The 27,732-nt window shown below is 43.3% G+C and overlaps 1 protein-coding gene across 5 annotated transcripts in view; it reads left to right on the top strand.

The window, feature by feature from the left end:
• The window catches only part of LOC138663674 (oocyte zinc finger protein XlCOF22-like), a 101,885-nt gene that overhangs the window by 53,699 nt on the left and 20,454 nt on the right, over positions 1–27,732 (top strand). For 2 of the 5 annotated variants that reach the window (XM_069749964.1, XM_069749962.1), the window contains exons 3-7: positions 3,650–3,829; positions 3,912–4,035; positions 4,119–4,216; positions 4,953–5,043; positions 19,159–21,008. In XM_069749964.1, coding sequence (XP_069606065.1) covers positions 3,650–3,829; positions 3,912–4,035; positions 4,119–4,216; positions 4,953–5,043; positions 19,159–20,498 — 1,833 coding nt within the window. In that variant the 3' untranslated portion in view covers positions 20,499–21,008. Of the gene's footprint in view, positions 1–3,649; positions 3,830–3,911; positions 4,036–4,118; positions 4,217–4,952; positions 5,044–19,158; positions 22,092–27,732 lie in introns of those variants that run through there. The other 3 variants (XM_069749963.1, XM_069749965.1, XM_069749966.1) reach the window with 3 other exon arrangements.

Below are 27,732 nucleotides of genomic sequence, written 5' to 3' on the forward strand. Positions count from 1 at the left end.
ATAGGGAAGTCATCGGTGAGCGTGTCAGCGTTGAGCCTCCGGTTATCCACGCAGAACCGGGTTGTTTGGTCCTTTTTGGGGACGAGGACTACGGGTGACGACCATGCACTGTTGGATGCCTGGATCACCCCCAGCTTCATTATCTCGTCAATCTCCTGATGCATCTGCTGCTGCACCTTGAAAGAGACCGCCGGATCAGGGGTTGATCCCCAGTGTCCACGTGAAGGACAGTCAACTAAGTCCTTCTGGGAAGGCTGCGGAACAGCTCCCGAAAGGGGCGTAGAGTAACCGCCAGATGGCACCGTTGGTCGTCGGAGAGCTGGTGTCCAACCTCTACATCCTCAATGGATCCACCCGCTGTGGCTTGGGTGAGCAGATCCAGGAGGGTTTCTGCCTCTCCTTCCTCGGGAAGGTTGCACACAGGGAGGGCACAGGCCTCCCGCTCATGATGGGCCTTCATCCTGTTCACATGGAAAGCCTTCCACCTTTCACGAGCGTGGTCTTGGGTGACCAGTTACGTGACGTCATTGAGCTGCTGGTGCACAAGGTATGGGCCCTCTCAGGCTGCCTGAAGCTTGTCCTGTGGTACAGAAACCAGTACCCACACTTTCTGACCCACCTGGTAGGTCCTTTCACAAGAATTCTGGTCATACCAGTGCTTCTGGTCAGCATGGGCCTCAGCCATATTGTCCTGCACCAGCCACGACAAGGCCGTCATTTTCTCCCGGAATCTCACGACGTACTTAACGACCGACACTCCAGGGGTGGCCAAGTCTTCTTCCCATGCCTCTGTCACCAGAGCGAGGGGCCCTCGTACACGCTGCCCATACGGGAGCTCAAAGGGGGCGAACCCTGTTGGGGCCTATGGAGCCTCCCTGTAGGCAAATAGTAGGTGTGGGACGTATCGCTCCCAGTCACTCGCGTGGGAGTCATCCAACATCTTAAGCATCTGCTTGAGCGTGCCAGTGAACCGCTCGCACAAACCATTAGTCTGACCACCAGATGTTGCACTTGTATTTGCTTACAAAGGGACTCCATCAGCTGCGACATGAACTGGGTCCCTCAGTCGGTGATCCCACTCAGGAAAAAATCTACAGTAAAACATTGGCCACCTTGTCGGCTCGAGTTGACGACAAGGCTACCGCTTCCAGGTTTCGGGTGGCATAATCCACTATAGTTAGTATGTAGCGTTTTCCGCAGCAGCTGGAAAAGGACAGCCGTCCGATGACATCCACAGCCTACCGTATATATATATATATATATATATATATATATATATATATATATATATATATATATATATATATATATATATATATATATATATATAATCTATATCCTCCCATCCGTCACTGTCAGGGTTTCTCACTAACTTGTTCAATATGCAAGCCCCGTCCGACAAAAGGCTTATATCGGGTCAGAAACCAACCGTGGGGTAGCGTATAATGTAACCAACTGAGCATGCGGACATGGTGATTCATGAATCGAGATAAAAGAGCAGCCCAAGATTAATTTTAAAAATACAGATATATATATACAAGAACAAATATACAAGTATACAGTCAAGAGTGTAGTACAAGGGTAGGGTACAGATAGGTTACAACTACCGTGTTATTTAGCATGTGACCACAGGAAAGTGCTGATGGTCCAAATCTTAGTTACGTGGTTCCCTTGGCCATGTCAGGTAAAGGGCCTCCTGCCAGTAGAAGAACTGAAACCAAAATGAGGAGCTGCCTAATATCTCCTAGGCGGCTCCCTCCCACACGCTGCACAAACGCAGGACTGGGCCATCTCCCTCCTCCCATATCTGAGAGTATGATTTTCCAGGCAGAACCGTGGATGGCCCATAACTTTCCTCCAGTAGCACCAAATGGATAGGCAGCACCGCCACTGAGTTCCGCTGGATTTTATCTGTGCAGGGAGACCAAATACGGCTACTGTGTTTAATTCCTGAAAAAAATCACAGAAAAAAGCAGAGATGATTACCTGCTCAGGCCTTCAAACAAATGCATTAACAGGCGCAGCGGACCCGATAAATGATGGCAGAAACACAGGTGCAGCAATACCGATGAAACAACCACTTTCAATGTAGTGTTGGCTGTTTGGTATATTAGTGCACAAAAGATAAAAGATAATAATCTGTATGCGACGTTATTCACACAGGCAATGCAGATGCGGCATTATTCACACAGTGTTGTTAATAGGCTGGTAACTAGATATTCTGAATTGCCTGTGTGAATAACGCAGCATACAGATTATTATCTTTTATCTTTTGTGCACTAATATACCAATGTTTTTCACATTTTTGGAGGATTTTCAAGTCCTCTTTTTGTGTCGGTGAGCTCTGTATTTAATTTCTGGTAGCTATGCTTTATAACTCCATAACGCAGGGTTCTTGAGGTGGCTAAATGGTATGGGCGTATGGAGAAAGGAATGCCGATTCCGTTTATGTGCTCGGCTGGGTTCAGCCGATTATTATAGGTCATTTTCCAGATTCCATATCTGAGCCTTGCACTGGTTAACCTGGGAGCTGTGGTGCCACAATGGCAGCCTCAGTTAAACGAAGGAAGCAAGTTGGCTCCTAGCTGCACAAGAGTTCACACCCTTGTGATAATTGCTGTGGACTTAAGGTACCTTCACACATAACGATATTGTTAACGATATCGTTGCTATTTGTGACGTAGCAACGATATTGTTAATGAAATCGTTATGTGTGACAGCGACCAACGATCAGGCCCCTGCTGGGAGATCGTTGGTCGCTGAATAAAGTCCAGAACTTTATTTCGTCGCTGGACTCCTGCTGACATCGCTGGATCGGCGTGTGTGACACCGATCCAGCGATGTCTTCACTGGTAACCAGGGTAAACATCGGGTAACTAAGCGCAGGGCCGCGCTTAGTAACCCGATGTTTACCCTGGTTACCATGCTAAAAGTAAAAAAAAACAAACACTACATACTTACCTACCGCTGTCTGTCCTCCAGCGCTGTGCTCTGCACTCCTCCTGTACTGGCTGTGAGCCGGAAAGCAGAGCGGTGACGTCACCGCTCTGCTTTCCGGCTCACAGCCAGTACAGGAGGAGTGCAGAGAAGCAGAGCGCAGCGCTGGAGGACAGACAGCGGTAGGTAAGTATCTAGTGTTTGTTTTTTTTTACTTTTAGCATGGTAACCAGGGTAAACATCGGGTTACTAAGCGCGGCCCTGCGCTTAGTTACCCGATGTTTACCCTGGTTACCGGCATCGTTGGTCGCTGGAGAGCGGTCTGTGTGACAGCTCTCCAGCGACCAAACAGCGACGCTGCAGCGATCCGGATCGTTGTCTGTATCGCTGCAGCGTCGCTTAATGTGAAGGGGCCTATAGTCTATGGCTTTCGGTTCCCCATGGAGAGAGCTTCAAAAGACTTGTTGCTTGGGTTAATTAAAGAAAAACAATGAATAGTCTTGTGGAATCCCAAGGGTGGGGGCTGAGTTTGGGAGCATGCATTCTGGGACAAAATGTATCTGACAAGGCCTTCCGTCAGATAGCAAAATGCTATCAATTAGATATTATTTTCACATATCTCAAATGGGAATAACAGATGGATAGAACTGGAGAGGTGAGGACTCTGGAAATGTCTGTAGTGAGATTTAATAATGTGTCTCTCCATAACCAGGATTACACAGTAGTGAAGAAGACCTCTAGTGAGCACTGTCAGGACCCTGTGTCTGAGGAATGGGGAAGACCCCTAAGCCCAATCACGGGAACTCCACCTCACCCCCTGATACATGAGGACATCAATGACCAGAAGATCCTAGAACTCACTTACAAGATGATTGAGCTGCTGACTGGAGAGGTGACACTGCTGGGAATGCTGGGACATTATACAGTAAGGCTATGAAGGGATCGGGGGATGACGGTATCATTGCATGTCTCAGATTCCTATAAGGTGTCAAGATGCTGCTGTCTATTTCTCCATGGAGGAGTGGGAGTATTTAGAAGAACACAAAGATGTGTACAAGGACGTCATGATGGAGGTTCCCCAGCTCCTCACATCACCAGGTAATAGACAGGACTAAATACACACGGCTTATAATTATCTGTTTGTAAAGAATGAATTCAGTCCCTGTATGTGTTTCCTCCAGATCTATCCAGTAAGAGGACAACACCAGAGAGATGTCCCCGACCTCTTCTTCCACAGAACTGTAAACAAGAAGATCCCAGTGTTCCTCAGGATCACCAGGTAGATGGAGAGAAGGTGTCATGAGATCTCCCCTATGATGTGTAGACGGCTGTGAAGATCTTTTGCTCAGTCTTGTTTTATCCATCAGTATTATATGTTTTATACTTCTGTAATGAGAATGGTGAAGATCGCAGGATTAGAGCTGATCATACAGCTCTGGCAAAAAATATGAGACCACCTCATCAAAACCCTGTCATGTGCAGCCCAATCTCCAGACCTGAACCCCATTGAAAACCTCTGGAATGTAATCCAGAGGATGACGGATAGTCAAAAGCCATCAAACAAAGAACTGCTTAAATTTTTCCGCCAGAAGCAGTGTGAAAGACTGGTGGAAAGCATGCCAATACGCATGAAAGCTGTGATTAAAAATCATGATTGTTCCACAAAATATTGATTTCTGAACTCTTCCTGAGTTAAAACATCAGTATTGTTGTTTCCGAATGATTATGAATTTGTTTTCTTTGCATTATTTGAGGTCTGAAAGCACTGTTTGTTTGTTTGTTTTTATTTTGACTTTTTCTTTGTCCGAAAAAAATACTAAATTTATTGCTTGGAAATTCGAAGACATGTTGTCAGAAGTTTATGGAATAAAAGAACAATTTACATTTACTCAAAAATATACCTATAAAGAGAAAAATCAGACAAACTGAACATTTTGCAGTGGTCTCTTAATTTTTGCCAGAGCTGTAGATGTGACTTCTCCATCTGTCTGTGACTTTTACAATATTTGTTTCAGGGTGAAGATCTGACCCATATTAATACTACAGAGACATATGTGACGAGTGATGAGTGGTGTAAAGAAGAGATTCCTACATATGACTACCCAGGTGAGTAATAACCACTAAATGCAGAGAGGTCACAGATTCTTCTCCGTCACCGACTGTGGCTGCTTTACTGGCAATTTAGGTCGGCCGTTACACAATCGTGTGATTGCAATTTTGCCTCTGGAGCATAACATTCTCCACTAGTTACTCATGCTTTACTGATGAAGACTGTTGAGTTTGATCATTTCAGTAGATGTTTGTGTCCATACTCAGTTTTTGACTACAGTTCTGTAATGTAAGATGACAAGAATAGGCAGCGGGGTCAGAGCCCGGAGGACAGCGAAAATACAAAATCTTGCAGCTTCCAGCAATATGCTTTGAGCTTTAATAGGGGGTGGTGCTTTTCAATTAACTGAAGCAGAGAGCAGATTACTTGAGTTGGACGGCACACACACCCATACTGCCAGAGTGGATGGTACTACTGGTCCCAGTATCCCTAATCTTAGTGGCTGGATTGAGTCTGCGCTGCCCAGAGCTTCTGGTTCCAACGGCTCCTCCATCACCAGCGCCGCCAGCCCAATGAATAAGGAGGCTCCTGGTGACAGAAGCAGATGTTGCAGGAGTAGATCCCAAAGATAGGGCTTTTGCAAATGATGTGTCCCAATATAGCAAAATGGCAGAAATGCAGAGCCGTAAAAATCTTTAGAAAGTGACTCCATTTTGGAATTTTTAACCCTCTGTGAATTAATCTATAGGAGTAGTAATTATTTTGATTACACAGGCACTTTCCAGAAATTGTCTCTTCAGAGAGGAAGAGGACTAGAACTCTAGTGCCACCTATTGGAAGTAGCAATCCTAACAGACAGTGTATGGAAATTGAGATTCTGGTGTGGTTTTTATCCTAAGTAATGTGACAAGGCTCGTTAAAGGGTCGACATTGACTGTTAGGATTGCTATTTCCAATAGGTGGCACTAGAGTTCTAGTCCTCTTCCTCTCTGAAGAGACAATTTGCATATTTCCGAGAGGAGCATTGTGGCTCTAAGTCTCCTGATCTTGACATGCTTAACATGTCATTCTCCGCAAGGAGAAACAATACTTCTTTTTCCAGAAATTAGCACGCTGTGGATGTTAGAGAGTGAAAATTGCAAATACACCATTTATTACCCAACACATAGTGCCCAGATTGTGCTCCAGTAGACACACACACACATCGTAAATTAAGTGGGTTCTTCTCACTGTAGTAACAGTTACTTGGATGTTAAATGTGGTTTGTGCACACGGCAAGGTTCAAAGGGAGGAGGAGATTTGATTTTGGGAGACCGGATTTTGCTGGATTGGTTTTCGGAAGCCATGGTGCGAGCGGTAGAGCCACTAATAATGTGGAAACCTCTGTTTTTCTACAGATGATGGACCTGAGTGGAGACTTGTTTTTTGTGAGATGAGTAGAAATTTCTTTTGGTATTATTTTTTGACTGCATAACATTGTTTGGTGGCTTTGTATTCAATATTTGGAAGGAAAAATGAACAAACAGCATGAACCAGTGGAGCGTGGGGTTCAGCTATGAGGTTTTCAATATTTTTACATAAACTGTCCATAAAAATGGCAAGTTAAGTAGAAATGTGTAAAAATATAAAATTCAGGGCATGGCCTAGCTATGGAGGCATGAGGACGTGCAGCCGTTCAGCTCCTGCCTGGGTGATGAGTGCAGACCCATATTAGAAGTGCTATTTGTCACCAAATGTCAGCTAAGAAGCATGCAGGTTATGGCCCATCAAGCAGCAGTCCTTAGGTGGTATCAGTGACAGGAATCTCCCGGTATTTCAGAAGCTCAGCAGGCTCCACTCAGAAGCTTGTGATTCCCAAGATGAGGATGGACCATGTTCAGAGTGTGCCAGAGGAAAAGATTGTGGAAGAAGCACCTGTAGATGTACTTCTCTCCTCCTGCAGCTCTGCAAAGCTATGTGCACACGTTGCAGATTATTTGCAGTTTTTTAGCATTTTTGCGCTATAAAAACGCTATAAAACCGCAAATAATCTGCATACATTAAGCATCCTATCATTTTTAATGAAATCCGCAATTTCTGTGCACATGATGTGTGTTTTTCCGCATGAAAAACGCATTGCGGAAAAATAATGAACCTGCTCATTATTTTTGCGGTTTTTTCGCGGTTTTCCCACTGTCTAATGCATTGGGAAGTGTCTGGGAAAAACTGCGCAAAAACCGCGCAAAAAACGCGCAAAAAAAGCATGCGGATTTCATGCGGAAATCTGGCAGAAATGTCCGGATTTCCACAGGAATTTTCTGCATGAATTCCTGAACGTGTGCACATAGCCTCAAGGAGTTGGCAGATAAGGAGCCCCAGTTATCAGCGGAAAGTCACATAAATAAGGAGGACAGGCTTCACACCATGGAGGCTTCTAAAGACAACATGCAGGGCAGAGGGGGATGTCTCTTCTTTCCTATTCACAGGCAGTGAGCACTTCCCTGCCCACACTGAGGGACTTGTCTCAAGGCATATCTACGCAACCAGAGGGCCTGGCATGTGGTGATTTAACACAGTCACATAATGTATGGGAAGACATTAAGGGTACCGTCACACTATACGATTTACCTACGATCACGACCAGCGATATGACCTGGCCGTGATCGTAGGTAAATCGTAGTGTGGTCGCTGGGGAGCTGTCACACAGACAGCTCTCCAGCGACCAACGATGCCGAGGTCCCCGGGTAACCAGGGTAAACATCGGGTTACTAAGCGCAGGACCGCGCTTAGTAACCCGATGTTTACCCTGGTTACCAGCGTAAAAAAAAACAAACAGCACATACTTACATTCTGGTGTCCGTCAGGTCCCTTGCCGTCTCTGCTTCCCGCACTCAGTGACTGCCGGCCGTAAAGTGAAAGTGAAAGCACATCACAGCGGTGACGTCACCGCTGTGCTCTGCTTTCACTTTACGGCTGGCAGTCACTGAGTGCGGGAAGCAGACGGCAAGGGACCTGACGGACACCAGAATGTAAGTATGTGCTGTTTGTTTTTTTTTAGTTTTACGCTTGTAACCAGGGTAAACATCGGGTTACTAAGCGCGGCCCTGCGCTTAGTAACCCGATGTTTACCCTGGTTACAAGCGAACGCATCGCTAGATCGGTGTCACACACACCGATCTAGCGATGACAGCGGGAGATCCAGCGACGAAAGAAAGTTCTAAACGATCTGCTATGACGTACGATTCTCAGCAGGATCCCTGATCGCTGCTGCATGTCAGACACAGCGATATCGTAACGATATCGCTGGAACGTCACGAATCGTACCGTCGTAGCGATCGAAATGGCAGTGTGTGACGGTACCCTTAAGGTACCTTCACACATAACGATTTCGTTAACGATATCGTTGCAACATCACGCTTTTTGTGACGTAGCAACGATCCCGCTAACGATCTCGTTATGTGTGACAGCGACCAACGATCAGGCCCCTGCTGGGAGATTGTTGATCGCTGGGGAATGATCAGGACCTTTTTTTGGTCGCTGATCACCCGCTGTCATCGCTGGATCGGCGTGTGTGACGCCGATCCAGCGATGTGTTCACTTGTAACCAGGGTAAATATTGGGTTACTAAGCGCAGGGCCGCGCTTAGTAACCCAATATTTACCCTGGTTACCATTGTAAAAGTAAAAAAAAACAAAAACCGTACATACTCACATTCCGATGTCTGTCACGTCCCCCGCCGTCAGCTTCCCTGCACTGACTGTCAGCGCCGGCCGTAAAGCAGAGCACAGCGGTGACGTCACCGCTGTGCTCTGCTTTACGGCCAGCGCTGACAGTCAGTGCGGGAAGCTGACCGCGGGGGACGTGACAGACATCGGAATGTGAGTATGTAGTGTTTGTTTTTTTTTTTTTTTTTTCTTACTTTTACAATGGTAACCAGGGTAAATATCGGGTTACTAAGCGCGGCCCTGCACTTAGTAACCCGATGTTTACCCTGGTTACCCGGGGACTTCGGCATCGTTGAAGACAGTTTCAACGACGCTGAAGTCGTTCCCCTGATCATTGGTCGCTGGAGAGAGCTGTCTGTGTGACAGCTCCCCAGCGACCACACAACGACTTACCAACAATCACGGCCAGGTCGTATCCCTGGTCGTGATCGTTGGTAAGACATTTAGTGTAACGGTACCTTTAGGCTCACATAAGCACTATCCCCACAAAGGAGGATATGGAGAATTACATTTCCCGGCTGGAATCCTCTTATAGAGCTGAGACTGCTGCTATTAGAGGGGAAGTTCAGCAGGTTTCTGAAAGGGTGGATAATGAAGGTTACACAGAGGCCATCGCTCAGGCCACGGGAACAGATAATTGCATCTCACTCACATCAGCTGGAGTGTTTGGCTGAACTGATGGACGATATGGAAAACAGAAGGAGACGTAATAATATCAGGATCAGCGGTCTGCCAGAGTCAGTGGAACAAAACAAGTTAGAGGAATCCCTGCGTTATATTTTTAATTCTGTACTGGATGTACCACGTTGACTCTGACATAGAGTTTGAGAGAGCTCATAGGTCCCTAGGACCCAAATCCACTGTTTGAGCTAGACCGAGAGATGTAATATTCGGATACATAGATACAAGGTAAAGGAGAACATTCTATCTAAGGCCCACACAATGGAAATCATCATATATAAAGAGCACATTATCCAAGTTATGCATGATCTGTCGTGGTGCACACTCCAGAGAAGACGTACTCTGAGACCCTTACTAGACATACTGTGACAACATATAATCCTTTGTTCTTGGGGCTTTCCCCTTTAAACTTCAAGTGAGACTGTCTAAAACTGTGCATGCTTTATTTACTCCAAATTCTTGTGTTACAAGAAACACACTTTAAATCTTATCATGTTCCTAAGTTAAAAGATAGGTACTTCAACAACTGGTTCCATAGCACAAATCCTGAATCAAAAGCCAAAGTTGTCTCCATTGCAGTTCATAAGTCATTAGCATTTTCTCTTATTGATACACATGTAGACATACAGGGTAGATATAATAATAATAATAATCTTTATTTTTATATAGCGCTAACATATTCCGCAGCGCTATATATATATATATATATATATATATATATATATATATATATATATATATATATATATATATATATATATATATATATATATATATATATATTTCAATTACCGGCTTTTGCTTTCTCCTTCCTAAAACCCGACATGATATGAGACACGGTTTACATACAGTAAACCATCTCATATCCCCATTTTGTTTTGCATATTCCACACTACTAATGTCAGTAGTGTGTCTATGCAAAATTTGGCAGTTCTAGCTAGTAAATTAAGGGGTTAAATTGCGGAAAAAATTGGCGTGGGCTCCCGCACAATTTTCTTCGCCAGAGTAGTAAAGCCAGTGACTGAGGGCAGATGTTAATAGCCTGGAGAGGGTCCATGGTTATTGGCCCCCCCCTGGCTAAAAACATCTGCCCCCAGCCACATCTGGAAGGTGCGCCTATTCTGGCACTTGGCCACTCTCTTCCCATTCCCGTGTAGCGGTGGGATATGGGGTAATGAAGGGTTAATGCCACCTTGCTATTGTAAGGTGACATTAAGCCAAATTAATAATGGAGAGGCATCAATTATGACACCTATCCATTATTAATCCAATACTAGTAAAGGGTTAAAAAACACACACACATTATTAAAAATTATTTTAATGAAATAAAAACAAAGGTTGTTGTATTATTTTAACGCCCAATCCAATCACTGAAGACCCTCGTTCTGTAACAAAAAAAAACATAATAAACCAACAATATCGTTACCTTCCGCAGATCTGTAAAGTCCAACGATGTAAATTCATCTGAAGGGGTTAAAATATTTTGCAGACACGAGCTTTGCTAATGCAGCAGCTCATGTCTGCAAAACCAGCAGGACAACCAGCAGAGGGCGCACTCTTATGAACTCGAGCCAGGGAGCTTTCTAGGAAAGTTCCCACGATCTAGGAACAGCCAGCAGAGGGCGCCTCACCGCAAATGCAGGTAAATATAGGTCATTGACCTACTTTACCTTCATTCTCCGGGGTTTTGCAGGACGGAGTAGCGCTGCATTAGCAGAACTCCTGCCTGCAAAATATTTTAACCCCTTCAGATGGATTTACATCGTTGGACCTTACAGTTCCTCGGAAGGTATGTATATTTTTGGTTTATTATTTTTTTTATTTACAGATCGAGGGTCTTCAGTGAGTGGATTGAGAGTAGAATAAATTAATACAACAACCTTTGTGTTTTTTTCATTAAATTAATTTTTAATAATGTGTGTGTTTTTTTTTTTTAACCCTTTACTAGTATTGGATTAATAATGGATAGGTGTCATAATTGACGCCTCTCCATTATTAATTTGGCTTAATGTCACCTTAGAATAGCAAGGTGGCATTAACCCTTCATTACCCCATATCCCACCGCTACACGGGAATGGGAAGAGAGTGGCCAAGTGCCAGAATAGACGCATCTTCCAGATGTGCCTTTTCTGGGGTGGCTGGGGGCAGATGTTTTTAGCCTGGGCTGGGCCAATAACAGTGGACCCTCTCCAGGCTATTAATATCTGCCCTCAGTCACTGGCTTTACTACTCTGGCGGAGAAAATTGTGCGGGAGCCCATGCCAATTTTTTCCACCATTTAACCCCTTAATTTACTAGCTAGAACGGCCAAATTTTGCATAGACACACTACTAACATTAGTAGTGTGGAATATGCAAAAAAAATGGTGATATGAGATGGTTTACTGTATGCAAACCAGGTCTCATATCATGTCGGGTTTTAGGAAGGAGAAAGAAAAAGCCGGTAATTGAATTACCGGCTTTAAAGCTATCTAGCGCTGTATGAAGTAATAATATATATACATATATGTGTCTACTGACATATATATATATATATAGTTTTTTTTTTTACACATGGATCCCTTGTCTAGCCGTATGTCTGTTTTGCAAGCCTGCGATAAAAACACGCATTACGGCTGCCATACGGATTACATACGGAGGATGCCATGCGCAAAAAACGGTGACACACCCTGCCTACGGAGGAGCTACGGACCACTATTTTCGGGACTTTTCAGCGTATTCCGGCCGTAATATACGGACCGTATTTTCATACGCTGTGTGTGACGCCGGCCTTTCAGTGAGACAGCTACGTTCTCTTAAAAGGGTTCTCCATGCCCTCCGACTGACAGATGTTTGGCGGATAATGAATCCTCAGGGGAAGGATTACACATATTATTCTCATATACATAATTCTCATAGCCGCATCGACCTTTCTCTTGAGCCACCATGCTTTGTCTTGGCAACCCAAGGCCACAATCGGAGATATTCTGTGGTCAGATTACGCTCTGATTTCTCGGTCCTTATGTCTGCCATCTCTTGTCCAACGTTCTTGGACTTGGAGATTAAATGATAACCTTATCAGAGATATTTCATGTGCTTCAGAGCTGAAGGAATCTATTGACTCCTTTATCCAAATACAAACCTCTGACTAAACTTCTGCTCCCTTGCAATGGGAGACTTTGAAATGCGTTATGAGAGGGATTCTGATAAAGCATGGTTCTAGGTTAAAGAGAGAGAGCTCGGAAAGAGGATAAATTATTATAGCAAATTCATTCCCTTGAAATTTCACACAAACAAACTATCTGCTTCCACGCTTGCTGACTTGACAAAAAAAGGAAATGAATTAAGAGAAATTTTAAATAAAAAATATCTTCAATCCATGGAAAAATCTAAACGTTTTTTCTATGAACTATCGGACAAGTGTGAGAGACCATTATCCAGACTTCTCCATCCAGGTGCGTCGGCTACTTTTATTCCATTTGTTAAAAAACAAAATGGCAGGGATACACACAACCCAAAAGAAATTGTGGATCTTTTTCGGTCTTATTATGAGAACTTATACAATATTAAGAATCAATTTGCAGATATGCCCCAATTAGACCTCTCCTATAAGATAAAAGAATATATTCAGGAAACAGTCCTACCTATGTTGAGTAGTTCAGTTTGGAAAGCTTTAGAAGAGGAGATTTCAATAGAAGAGTTTGACTTTGCAATACGGTCCTCTCAGTCAGGTAAATGCCCTGGTCCAGACGGATTCATAATGGCGTTTTATAAAAACTTTAGGGAACAACTCTCTCCAATAATGGCAAAAACTTTCAATGCTATTGATGAAAATACTGGATTTGTCCCCAATCTCTAGAGGCACACATTAGTGTGCTCCCTAAGCCAGGTAAAGACCCTTCAATAATTGCCAACTTTAGGCCGATTTCTCTCTTAAACATAGACATTAAATTATTTTCAAAAATCTTGGCTGAGAGGCTAGCCCCTTTACTTCCTTCCCTAGTCAATAATGATCAGGTAGGCTTCGTCATAGGACGAGAGGCCCAGGATAATACTATTAAGACATTACTTATCATTTCCAAGGCAAAAACTAGCTCCACGTCACTAGGTCTTTTATCTGTAGACGCAGAGAAGGCTTTCGATAGAGTCCATTGGGGGTTTATAGTAGGAAGCCTTGAGACAGATGGCTCTAGGTCCTCGCTTTCTACAGAAAATCTTAGCCCTAAATAATGGTCCAACAGTACAGGTTAGAGAAAATGGTTCACTATCCAGCCCATTTAAGATCAACAATGGAACCATGATAGATAAGTAACTTATCTATCATTTATCTACTGGTGTGGGAAACCTATCTTGTGCACCAACGCAGCTGTGCCACGATATACTTCACTATCAACAATGGAACCAGACAGGGCTGCCCGCTTTCTCCATTACTTTACGTAGTGGTAATGGAACACCTAGCCAACGCTATCAGAAATAATAGCAATATTCATGGATATACAATAGGACCTAACTCTTATAAAACAGATCTGTATGCAGATGATTTACTACTTTATATATCACAACCACAAATATCGTTTCCAATGATTTTAAAGGAATTTGATAGGATTGGATCACTCGGTAATTTTTAAAGTCAATTATTTCAAATCAGAAGCCTTAAATATATCCCTTCCTTAGAATGAGGTCCTTTAAGTCATGAATAAATTTCCATTTAAATTTTACAAATTGTCTCTTCAGAGAGGAAGAGGACTAGAACTCTACTGCCACTTATTGGAAGTAGCAATCCTAACAGTCAATGTCAACCCTTTAACGAGCCTTGCCACATGACTTAAGGTACCTTCCTTCACACATAATGATTTCGTTAACAATATCGTTGCAACGTCATGCTTTTTGTGACGTAGCAACGATCCCGCTAACGATCTCGTTATGTGTGACAGCGACCAATGATCAGGCCCCTGCTGGGAGATCGTTGGTCACTGGGGAATGATCAGGACCTTTTTTTGGTCGCTGATCACCCGCTGTCATCGCTGGATCGGCGTGTGTGACGCCGATCCAGCGATGTGTTCACTTGTAACCAGGGAAAATATCGGTTTACTAAGCGCAGGGCCGCACTTAGTAACCCGATATTTACGCTGGTTACCATTGTTAAAATTAAAAAAAAAAAACAGTACATACTCACATTCCGCTGTCTGTCACGTCCCCCGCCGTCAGCTTCCCTGCACTGACTGTCAGCGCCGGCCGTAAAGCAGAGCACAGCGGTGACGTCACCGCTGTGCTCTGCTTTACGGCCAGCGCTGACAGTCAGTGCGGGAAGCTGACGGCGGGGGACGTGACAGACATCGGAATGTGAGTATGTAGTGGTTTTTTTTTTTTTTTTACTTTTACAATGGTAACCAGGGTAAATATCGGTTACTAAGCGCGGCCCTGCACTTAGTAACCCGATGTTTACCCTGGTTACCTGGGGACTTCGGCATCATTGAAGACAGTTTTAACGATGCCGAAGTCGTTCCCCTGATCGTTGGTTGCTGGAGAGAGCTGTCTGTGTGACAGCTCCCCAGCGACCACACAACGACTTACCAACGATCACGGCCAGGTCGTATCGCTGGTCGTGATCGTTGGTAAATCGTTTAGTGTAACGGTACCTTTAGGATAAGAGCCAAAATAGATCTCAATTTGCAGACACTGTGTTTCGGGGTACTGCCCCTCATCAGTGCAAAGTGGAGATCTGGTTTTGCTGAATGAGAGGCTTCTGACCAGGATCCAAAAAGTATTGTTTAAATTTTAAGGAGAGTTATTGAAATATCTAGGGGTCGTGGTCCCTTCTGATCCTAATAAATTGTTCGAGCTAAACTATCAAACTTTATTAAGCAGAACATACAGAGACCTAGCGAATTATAGTAAATTTAAACTCTCCTGGTTTGGAAGGATGAATGCTATCAAAATGGACATTTTTACCCCGTTTCGTATACATTTTCCAGACAGTACCAATTTCCCCCCTCATAGTTTCTTTTGTAAATTACGATCAGCTTTAACCAAATTCATATGAGGTAAACTTTAACCTCGCATAAGCATACAGACCCTTTCTCGACCTAAATCTATAGGTGGTGCTGGTCTTCCCAATTTTAGGAGGTACTTCCAGGCTACTGCATTACTTAGGATTCTAGACTGGCACTTTCAAGCTGATGCTAAGCAATGGGTGGGGGTGGAACTGGAGGGTTTGCATGTCCCTTTAAGACATCTGCCGTGGTGTTCTGGGGAATCATTGACTATTGTCAATTGTAATTTAACTAGAGACACACTTAAAATATAGCACACTCTGAGAAAGAAGGGGTTCCCAGATAGGAATATTAGCCCACTTACAGCAATGTTTTTCAATCCATCCTTTCTCCCTGGATACTTCTGCTGATCTTTTCTCGGTCGGTGGGCAGTGGAGGATACCTGATTGTTTCAGGTGCTAGAAGATGGGGAGTTGCCTTCTTTTGTCTCTATACAGGCTCAGTTTCCAAATGAGAAAATTAGGTGGTTTGAATACTTGCAATTACAATCCTTCCTAGTGGCACATAATTTTGACAAAATTTTGATTTCAAACTTCACCTTTTTTGTGAAATTGTTCCTAGAAGAAAATAGGCGCCACAAGTTATATCAGTGATTTATGGGGGATTGAGCAGAGAAGGTGAAGCAGAGAAGTTAACATTTCAAAATGCATGGGAGAGAGACTTGGGGGTAAGCTTGTTTCCTCAGGAATGGAAAAGAGGATTTCTCTTCACTCAAACTTGCTAGCTCTGGGATTGCACAAGAGGAAAACTATAAAATACTTATGTGATAGTATCATTACCATTGGTATCACCAAGTTCAGTGACTCCCATCCCTCCCTGCATTTCCCCTGGCTCACTCTCCACATTCGATCCCATCACAGAAGAAGAAGTCTCCTGGCTCCTCTCTTCTTCTCGTCCGCCTACATGCACCACCAACCCCATTCCCTCACACCTCCTCCAGTCTCTCTCTCCAGCCGTCACAACTCACCTAACTACAATCTTTAATCTCTCCCTCACCTCTGGCATTTTCCCCTCCTCCTTCAAACACTATCATTACTCCATTACTAAAGAAACCCGCTCTCGACCCATCCTGCCCAAATAACTACAGACCAGTCTCCAATCTCCCCTTCATCTCTAAACTCTTGGAGCGCCTGATATACTCCCGCCGTACCGGTTACCTCTCCACTCACTCCCTCCTAGACCCTTCACAGTCCGGTTTCCGCCCCCTACATTCGACTGAAACTGTACTAATCAAAGTGACCAATGACCTTCTGACAGCAAAATGTAATGGTGACCACTCTCTGCTCATTCTTCTCGACCTTTCTGCAGCTTTCAACACTGTTGACCACCCTCTCCTACTCTCTAGGCTCCAGTCACTAGGCATTAGGGACACTGCTCTCTCCTGGTTCTCTTCCTACCTTTCTGACCGCTCCTTTAGTGTTCTATTCTCTGGCTCCACTTCCTCTCCTCTTCCCCTCACTGTCGGGGTACCTCAGGGCTCAGTCCTTGGCCCCCTTCTCTTCTTCCTCTACACGGCCCCAATTGGACAGACCATCAGCAGATTTGGCTTTCAGTATCAACTTTATGCTGATGACACACAACTATACACGTCATCCCCTAACCTTACCCCCGCTGTACTACAGAACGCCACTGACTGTCTGTCTGCAGTCTCCAACATCATGTCCGCTCTCTATCTGAAACTCAACCTCTCCAAAACTGAACTTCTTCTGCTCCCGCCATCTACTAACCTCCCTAAATCTGACATTTCCCTCTTCGTGGGTGGCACTATAATAACACCCCGGCAGCAGGCGCGCTGTCTGGTTGTTATGTTTGACTCCGATCTCTCCTTCACATCCCATATACAATCTCTTGCCCGCTCGTGCCGCTTACACCTAAGAACATCTCTAGAATCCGCCCTTTTCTTACCATGGAAACAACAAAAACCCTCACTGTTGCCCTGGTCCACTCCCGTCTGGACTACTGTAATGCTCTATTAATTGGCCTCCCCCTCACGTGACTTTCCCCTCTCCAGTCCATCCTTAATGCAGCAGCCAGGGTCGTCTATCTAGCTAATCGTTACTCAGACGCCTCCGCTCTTCGCCAGTCATTACACTGGCTGCCCATTCATTACAGGATACAATTCAAAGTACTTATTCTCACCCACAAAGCTCTCCACAGTGCGGCACCCCCTTGCATCTCCTCCCTCATTTCTGTCTATCGGCCTAACCGACCGCTGCGCTCTGCAAATGACTTTCGACTAACCTCTGCACTAATCCGTACCTCTCACTCCCGACTCCAAGACTTCTCCCGTGCTGCGCCAATCCTCTGGAATGCTCTACCCCAAGATATTAGGACCATCCACAATTTGCATAGTTTTAGGCGCTTGCTCAAAACACATTTGTTCAGAGCGGCCTATCACGTTCTCTAATCAAACTCATTTTATGTTTGTGTGTGTGTAGCCCATTCACTATCCCCATCTATCCCCCAACCCCTGAAAATGGCTGGACCATCATTGTAAATACATCATTGTAAATACACACCTGTGCTTTGTATCTCCCCCACCTCATTGTAGATTGTAAGCTCTCACGACCAGGGTCGTTTTATTTCACTTTAATTATTGTATTGTTAACGTTGTTACTTATGTCTGTTGTGTTTGATACTGTTAAGCTGTAAAGCGCTGCGGAATATGTTGGCGCTATACAAATAAAGATTATTATTATTATTACCCTTATAAACTACACTCAATATATCCAGCAGTTTCAAAGGTATGTTGGAAATGCTAGAGGGAGGTGGGCTCTATGATTCACGTTTGGTGGGAGTGCTCTAAGATCGAGCCATTCTGGGAGAAGGTTTTTGACAGTTATCAACGAATCATGGGAAACAGTGTAGCAAGGTCCCCTCAAATAGCTCTTCTGTCAATTTTACCTTCTTCAATAGGGATTCGGAAAAGAGGTATTCTTCGGTTTTGTCTAACAGCAGCACGAATAGTAATCCCATGGTTTTGGAAATTTACAACCCCCCCCGACATATTAGACTGGTATAAGGAAGTGGTCAATCTTTGTAGAATGGAGGAGCTGTCTACAGACTGCAATGGAACAAACAATTAATTTAGAAGGATTTGGAGTGGATGGATTTTTTTTCAGGACTCGCCTGATTTCCATAATTTGTTCCACTGACTTTTACAGTTACATAAGAATTTGTGTATGTATATATATATATATATATATATATATATATAGATATAGATATAGATATAGATATAGATATAGATATAGATATAGATATAGATATATATATATATATATATATAGATATAGATATAGATATATATAGATATAGATATAGATATATATATATATATATATATATATATATATCTATATATATATATATATATAAATATATACATTTTAAGGTCCCCTTTGTCCATAACCCCTTCTTGTTCCCTTTTCTTTTTCCTTCCCTTGTCTTTTCCCCCCGCTTTTCATATCCTATGTCTGTTTCTTCTACATAATATAGAGGATACATCCTTTCTTGACTACCTTGTTGCGTTCGCCATATGGTTACTGTTATTGTCTACCATGGTATGTTTGACTTACTGTTAAAAGTGGTATTCTCATTTTGAATACTAGATATTTTCTATGATTCTATATATTATAATTTTTCATATAATATATTTTTTGTTTATACTGTAAAATGCTTAATAAAATAGATTGAACAAAAAATATATAAAATTCAAGGATATATTATTCAAAAATAATTGGTTTTATTCTTAGCAGATGACTGTACCAGGAGATCAGAGGGACAGCTGACATCTTCAAATTTTGATGATCTTGAGATCCCACAGGATACAATTGAAGTGAAAGCCATTACTCCAGATATATCATCATCCCTTCACACCAAAGATCTATCATCTGATACATTGAATCAGGTCCTATCTTCTGATTTATTAATGAATACTAAGAGAAATCAAAGTCACAAAATAAGTATTACAAAACAAACTACTCCTAAAGCAAAAAAGCCATTTTCACATACAGAATATGGAAATAATTTTCCTTTTGAAAAGTTTTTTCTCAATCATCAACAAATTGACTCGGCTGAGAATAGATTTTCCTGCTCCAAGTGTGGGAAATTTTTTAACCAGAAATCAGATCTTGTTAGTCACCTGAGAACTCACACAGGGGAGAAGCCATTTTCCTGTTCAGAATGTGGGAAATGTTTTATAGAGAAATCAAATCTTATTGCACATCAGAGAAGTCACACGGGGGAGAAGTCTTTTTCATGTTCAGAATGTGGGAAATGTTTTGTATGGAAATCACAACTTTTTATACATAAGAGAACCCACACAGGGGAGAAGCCTTTTTCTTGTTCAGAATGTGGAAAATGTTTTATCCAAAAATCAGATTTTGTTATGCACCAGAGAATTCACACAGGCGAGAAGCCTTTTTCCTGTACAGAATGTGGAAAATGTTTTAACCGCAAAGCGCATCTTGATATCCACCAGAGAACCCACACTGGAGAGAAACCTGTTTCATGCTCAGAATGTGGGAAACATTTTAACCAGAAATCAGATTTGGTTAAGCACCAGAGAACTCACACAGGGGAGAAGCCTTTTTCATGTTCAGAATGTGGGAAATGTTTTAAACAGAAATCAGATGTTGTTATACACAAAAGAACCCACACAGGTGAGAAGCCTTTTTCATGTACAGAATGTGGGAAATGTTTTGTACAGAAATCACAGCTTATTACACATCAGAGAACCCACACAGGGTTGAAGCCTTTTTCCTGTTCAGAATGTGGGAAATGTTTTAACTGGAAATCGCTTCTTGACAATCACCAGAGAACCCACATAGGGGAAAAACCCTTTTCCTGTTCAGACTGTGGAAAATGTTTTGTATATAAATCAACTCTTGTTACACATCAGAGAACTCACACAGGGGAGAAGCCATTTTCATGTTCAGAATGTGTGAAATGTTTTAAGCATAAATCCAATTTTGTTAAGCACCAGAAAATTCACACAGGGGAGAAGCCTTTTTCATGTTCAGAATGTGGGAAATGTTTTATACAGAAATCAAATCTTTATAGACATCAGAAAATTCACACGTTAAAAATGTGAGAAATGTTTTATGCACAAAGCAGTTCTTATTATACTTTAAAAACTGTGTACTTATTTAGAATGCGGGATATTGTTTAATATGAAATAGCATCTTGTTCTACACCAAGTAACTCACACAGGGTTGAAACTATTTTTATGTTCAGAATGTGGAAAATGTTTTGGGAATAAATTATCTCATCACCAAAGAACCCACACAGGGGAGAAACTTTTTTCATGTTCTTAAAGTTGGACATGTTTTTTAACTTTTAATAAACATCAGAGAAGCCAGACAGGGAAGAAGCCTTTTTCATGTTCAGAATGTTGGAAATTTTTTAACCGAAAGTTACATCATCTTAAAATGCTTTTCCACTACTATGAAAACGCCTTGTCGTTCCTCATGTTTGGCCTTGTTAAAATAAAAACACTCATAGTCGCATTCTGTGCCACCGCTGTTCCAAAGGCAGGGCCTGCCATCAGGGCATTACTTCCCTTACTGGCGTATGGGGCCCTATGAGCAGAAGCGGGCCCCCTCTCCTCTGCTCCCCGGGCCCCAGCGGCAGGATTCTACCTGCTCAGTAACTGCCCGTGCATCCTCAGACGCACAGGCTGTTACAATTTGTCGCCGTGCAGGAGATTCCCGCACGGCAACAGCTAACAGCCGCCGGCCAATCTCTGGCCGGCAGCTGACATCAGCAGACACGTCGCCAGCATATGACGTCACTGTCATATGCCGGAACGACTCTGCATGCCTCAGATGTATCTAGCCGAGGACATCGCTGGATCGCAGCCAGGTAAGGAGAACCTTTTTTTATTTATTGTAAAGCCGCGGTATGTGGCTGCATTATACCCATATCTGGGAGAATTATACGCCTATGGGGTGCATTATATTGTGGGGGTGCATTATACCCCTATGGGGCTGCATTATATCCTATATGGGGGAGCATTATATGATGCAGCTGCATTATACACTCCCTGACAGAAGTTATGTCGCTTATCCATCTTATGCAAATAAAAGCTTATAACCTGACGTCAAATTCATCCATTGATTGTATAAATTATTCTTTTGAAAGCCGAGACCCTCCGAACTGTGGTTTAGGTAAAGAAAATAAATTGGCATCAATGCAGAAATATTGATCAGTTAATGGACCCAGAATGGTCAGATTTTGACAAGACAAACATTTTGCCGCCCACAGAAAGTAATGTGATATTCAAACAAATAATTAACTTAACCCCTTTCTGACATATGACGTACTATCCCATCGAGGTGGTATGGGCCTGTATGACATATATGAGGATAGTACGTCATCACCGATCAGCCACGCTCACGTGGGGAGCGCGGCCGATCGCGGCCAAGTGTCAGCTGACTACCACAGCAAAAAACAAGCTGCCATACAGTGTCATCAGCGAAAAAATAAAAAAGTTATAATCCTCAGAATAAAGCGATGCAAAAATAATTATTTTTCTATAAAATAGTTTTTATCGCTTAAAAGCGCCAAAACATAAAAAAATGATGTAAATGAGGTATCGCTGTAATCGTACTGACCCGAAAAATAAAACTGCTCTATCAATTTTACCAAGTGTGGAACGGTATCAATGTCCCCCCCTCCACCCCCCAAAAAAAAAGAAATACACGAATTGCTGGTTTTTGGTCATTCTGCCTCACAAAAATCGGAATACAAAGCGATCAAAAAATGTCACGTGCCCGAAAATGGTACCAATAAAAATGTCAACTTGTCCCGCAAAAAACAAGACCTCACATGACTCTGTGGACCAAAATATGGAAAAATTGTAGCTCTCAAAATGAGAAGACGCAAAAACATTTTTTTGCAATAAAAAGCGTCTTAATGTGTGACAGCTGCCAATCATAAAAATCCGCTAAAAAAAACAGCTATAAATAGTAAATCAAACCTGCATCCAAAACAAGAAAAAGTAACAGCGCTGTTACTTTTTCTTGTTTTGGATACATTTATGCAAACTGTTTTTCTCTGTGGAGCAGCACCCAGGTGGAGCTTACATAGCGATAACTTTTTTTCTATTGAGACTAAAGGCTTATACGGTGTGCTTATACCCCTGAAGCATAAAGGGTCTAACGTACAACGGCTGTGCGATTGCAATTTTTCTGGACTGTGGACTTGTTAGTAAATCAAACCCCCCTATTTCACCCCCTTAGGGAAAATAATAAAATTAAAAAAATGTATATTTTATCCTTCGCCACGACAGCACCCACATGAGAGAGAGGGATCCGCCCATAGGAACAGGAAACCTACAGAATAAAAGGAGGCAGTCCCCCTCTCCTCAGTTTTAGGTATCCTGTTCCTATAGGAATCCCGGAATACCTGCAGCGTGAAGAGGATTCCTGGGTCAAAAGCATCCGCCTGTGTGGTTTCCGAGGGAACAGCAGGGGCTGCGGTACCAGATGCAGCGATGGGGGAGCCCCTGCTTGCAGCCTCCTCCTTAGTCTGTCCACCGATCCGTGGTCCGAGTCCGGGGTGGGCCGCCCGGTTCCACGAGGACGCACGCTCGCAGGGTAGGACACTGGGTCGGCTTTTCAAACTTTCGGCATCTACCGCGCGGTGAGGAGAGCGGAGCGTCTGACCCGGAAGTAACCGGAGTACTTCCGGGGAGGCAGGAGATGTGGCGCCAAATTTAAAAATGGCGGCGCGCGACGGAGCTGGTGTGTGTGACATGTCTTCACCGGCAGATGAAGCGCACCTACCCGCAGCAGCGCAGCATCCTCCCAGCAAGGAGGGAAGCGCTAAAAGTGACAGCACAAAAAGCAGTGGTCGCCCTGGAGAACAGCAGTCCACGAGCAGACAGCAGGGTAGAAAGGACGAACTACCTAAGACCCGGGTGTCCCTGCCTCCAGAACCAGTACCTTTCAGCTTCACAGGCTGAGTGTAAATATCCTTTTCCTATTAAGCTGATCAATTCCTCCTGTATTCCCCTCTACTTTTAGATTAAGAAACGGACACACAAGTCCGAACATAAAGAATGTGCCCTATGCACGAAGCTCCTTCCAGATTCGTATATTAAAAACTTATGCCCCGACTACATCAATCTAACCTTACGGGAAGAAAGGGTAATGACGCCAACAGATGCAAGGCAGGCTTTGGGGCAGGCCAGCGGTTCAAGTACACGCTTACTGAGTAGATCCCTTTCACCAATTGCCAGTTCAGTTTCAGATGATGCGCAGGATAAATCCTCTGATACTCCAAAATCCCAGTCGAGTTCATCAGAATATGAAGGTTGTCTTTGTCTTCCTGATAGCAGTATAGATAATTTAATTAAATCTGTCAGAAATACAATGGGATGCACTGAAAAAAAATTGATCTAAGTCCACACAGGACATAATGTTTGCTGGGCTGGCTCAGAAAAAACATAGAACTTTTCCAATAATTTCAACTATAAATAAATTGCTTAAAAAGAAATGGGATAAGCAGAACCTAAGGGGGTTTTTATTATCATCCTCTAAGAGACGCTATCCTTTCAGTGATGAGGAACTAAATTTCTGGTCTAAGGTTCCCAAGGTGGATGCCGCTGCCAGTACTGCCAGTGGAAGATTCAGGGGTTTTACCGGACCCTCTGGATCGTAAGGCAGAAAACATGTTAAAAAGATCATGGGAGGCCAACACCGGGGCATTCAAACCTGCCATTTCTAGTACATGCAAGGTCATTACTAGTTTGGGTGGCTCAGTTGGAGGAACAGATTAGAGGTAAAATACCCAGAGAAAAAATTCTGCCGACAATCCCTCTAATTAAAGAAGCTGTGGCATTTCTGGGGGATGCATCAACAGACTCCCTACGTTTGGCAGTCAGGTCAGCCGGCTTGGTGAGCACAGCCGGCGAGCACTCTGGTTAAAGAGCTGGAAGGGGGACAGACAGACAAAAGCAAAACTTTGTGCAATCCCATGCCAGGGTGAGTTCTTTTTTGGAAAGACGTTAGATGATGTTCTGACCAAAGCGGGGGAGAGAAGCAAGGGATTCCCTTATCAATCTCTTCCTTCCTATAGGAGAGCCTTTAGAAGACGACTCTTTAATAGGAATAAAGCATTTGAAACCCAAAGAGATCGCTGGGAGACAAAGGACACAAAACAGAAAGGTGCCTTGTTTAGTGGATCCTTTGGGGAAAGACGTAATAAATACCATTAATCCCCAAGTTGGTGGTAGACTAAAAAAAAATTTCAAAAATGGAAACTTACAACATCAAGTCAGTGGATCCTTGACATCATAGGGTCTGGATTAAAACTAGAATTTGAACGAATTCCTCGGGATTCATTTAGAGTAACATCTCTTAAGGGGCCGGAACAACAAAAGGCTCTTGAATTTGAGATCCTGTCCTTATTATCCAAAAAAGTTTTGATAGAGGTTCCCAAAGATCAGGAAGGAAGGGGGTTTTATTCCCCTTTATTCCTGGTCACCAAACCCGACGGTTCATCCTGAACCATTATTAATTTGAAAAAAATTAAATTCCTTTTTGTATAACTGTACCATTGGTTCTACTATCAAACTTGTATTTCCTAGATGTGTGATGGCGGGAATAGACTTAAAAGATGCCTACTACCATCTTCCCATACACACCAAGCACCAACTGTACCTGAGAGTGGCAGTCAACCTGGCAGGACAGATTCGTCATTTCCAATATGCAGCAATGCCCTTTGGTCTTTCGATGGCTCCTCGTGTATTCACAAAAGTAATGCTTACCTGCGCCAACAGGATACGTTAATTGTACCCTACCTAGATGATTTTCTAGTGGTGGGAAGGTCTGTCTCTCAGTGTGAGGATCATCTATCTATAATAATAATAATCTTTATTTTTATATAGCGCTAACATATTCCGCAGCGCTTTACAGTTTGCACACATTATCATAACTGTCCCCGATGGGGCTCACAATCTAAATTCCCTATCAGTATGTCTTTGGAATGTGGGAGGAAACCGGAGTACCCGGAGGAAACTCACGCAAACATGGAGAGAACATACAAACTCTTTGCAGATGTTGTCCATGGTGGGTTTTGAACCCAGGACTCCAGCGCTGCAGTGCTAACCACTGCGCCACCGTGCCGCCCATATCTAATACAATTTCATCTCTACAGGAGTTAGGATGGATTGTCAATTTCCAAAAATCCAGATTGGTTCCAGAAACCTTCCAGTCCTTCCTAGGACTACATCCAGACTCCGTAAGTCGAAGGTGTTTTCTTCCAGAGTCAAAAAAATTGACTATAATATTGAAGGTGACACTAGCAAGGAAGAATCCTAAGATGTCACTAAGGGAAGCTATGTCTTTACTTGGATCCCTAACCTCGTGTATTCCAACAGTTCTATGGGCCCAGTAATATATCAGGGCCTTACAACATGAAATCTTATATGTTCAGGAAATCTCACAGTGACATCTAGAAAGGAAGATGACTCTTTCCCAAGATGTAATAGAGTCCCTGGCCTGGTTGTTAGATATGGACCACCTTTCCAGAGGAGTACCCTGGATAATACAGCCTTCCAGGATAATCACCACTGATGCTAGCCCCTTGAGATGGGGTGCCCACATGGGGGATAATCTAGCACAGGATCTCTGGAGTCCTGCAGAATCACTCTATTCTTCCAATTGGAAAGAGTTAAAAGCAGTTGATCATGCTTTAAATCATTTTCCTCCACAGATTCAGAGGACACATGTAAGAATCTTGTCAGACAATTCCACCACAGTGGCATATGTGAACCATCAAGGTGGAACACGATCAGAAAGGCTAATGTCGATAGCAGCAGATATTTTCCAATTTGCAGAAACCCATCTTTCATCCCTAACAGCCCTTCATATCAAAGGAATAGAAAACACAAGAGCAGATTTTCTCAGTTGAAACATGCTGCACCAGGGAGAGTGGACTCTCAACACCCACATATTCAAAAAGATAGTAAAATTATGGGGTACTCCACAAATAGATCTATTCGCCACCAGAGAGAACAGAGAGTACAAAGGTTCGCTTCCCTAAACAAGATAGACCATCCGGACATGTTGGACTCGCTTCAGTTTCCTTGGAAGTTCGATCTAGCGTATGCCTTTCCTCCAATTCCGCTAATTCCGCTGATGCTCAGGAAGATCAGGAGGGAAAAAGCAAGAGTGATCCTTATCGCACCCTTTTGGCCAAAGAGACCGTGGTTCTCTTGTCTCCGAACCATATCACTATGCGACCCTTGGATTCTTCCATCAGACCCGAAGCTGCTATCTCAAGGGCCATTCTTCCACCCTCAGGTGAAGGGACTACACTTGATGGCGTGAAATTTGAGAGGCAGCTATTAAGTTCAAGGGGCTTCTCTGATGACCTTGTAAACACTCTGTTATTAAGTAGAAAAAAATTACTACATTAATATATAGCAAGGTGTGGAGAAAATTTCTAAACTTTCATATGGAACCTTTTACTAGACAGGCTCCAATCTTGGCCATCCTAGAGTTTTTACAGAAAGGTCGAGAACTGGGGTTATCAGTAAGCACCTTAAAAGTCCAGGTTTCAGCCTTAGGGGCCCTGTATGGGTGCAATATAGCAGGAGACAGATGGGTCACAAGATTCATTAGGGCATGTGAGCCAAGTAACCCGGTCCACATTCCACGTTTACCACCATGCAATTTGAACCTAGTCCTCGATGCCTTAACTAGTTCCCCATTTGAGCCGCTAGATTCTATCCCCTTAAATATCATTTCATATAAGGTAGCTCTGTTAGTAGCTGTAACATCAGCCAGAAGGGTCAGTGACATCCAGGCCCTCTCCATAGACCCACCTTTCCTGTTAGTATTCCAAGACCGGGTAATCCTTAAACCAGACCCCTCATACCTTCCTAAAGTCGCATCTAGCTATCATAGGTCACAGGAGATATTTCTTACTTCCTTCTTTGATATTCCATTAACTCCAGAAGAACAAAAGTTCCATACCTTAGATGTTAAAAGAGCCATCTTGACCTATATAGACAACTCAGGCCTGGAGGCAGAGTAGGGCTCTGTTTGTGTCCTGTCAGGGCCACAGGAAAGGACGTGGGGTCCCAAAAGCTACCTTGTCCAGATGGATCAGAGAAGCTATCTGCTTGGCTTAGTCGTCAAAAGGCGAAGTTCCTCCAGAAGGCATTAAAGCACACTCTGCACAGGCATGGCATCCTCCTGGGCAGAGAAAGCAGACGTGCCAATTGATCTAATATGTAAGGCCGCAACTTGGTCAACACCTTCCACTTTCTACAACCACTATAGGCTCGATCTTTCCACATCTTCTGACTTGGCTTT

The sequence above is a fragment of the Ranitomeya imitator genome, chromosome 2 (genome assembly GCF_032444005.1).
Source record: "Ranitomeya imitator isolate aRanImi1 chromosome 2, aRanImi1.pri, whole genome shotgun sequence".
In the NCBI taxonomy this organism is placed as follows: Eukaryota; Metazoa; Chordata; class Amphibia; order Anura; family Dendrobatidae; genus Ranitomeya; species Ranitomeya imitator.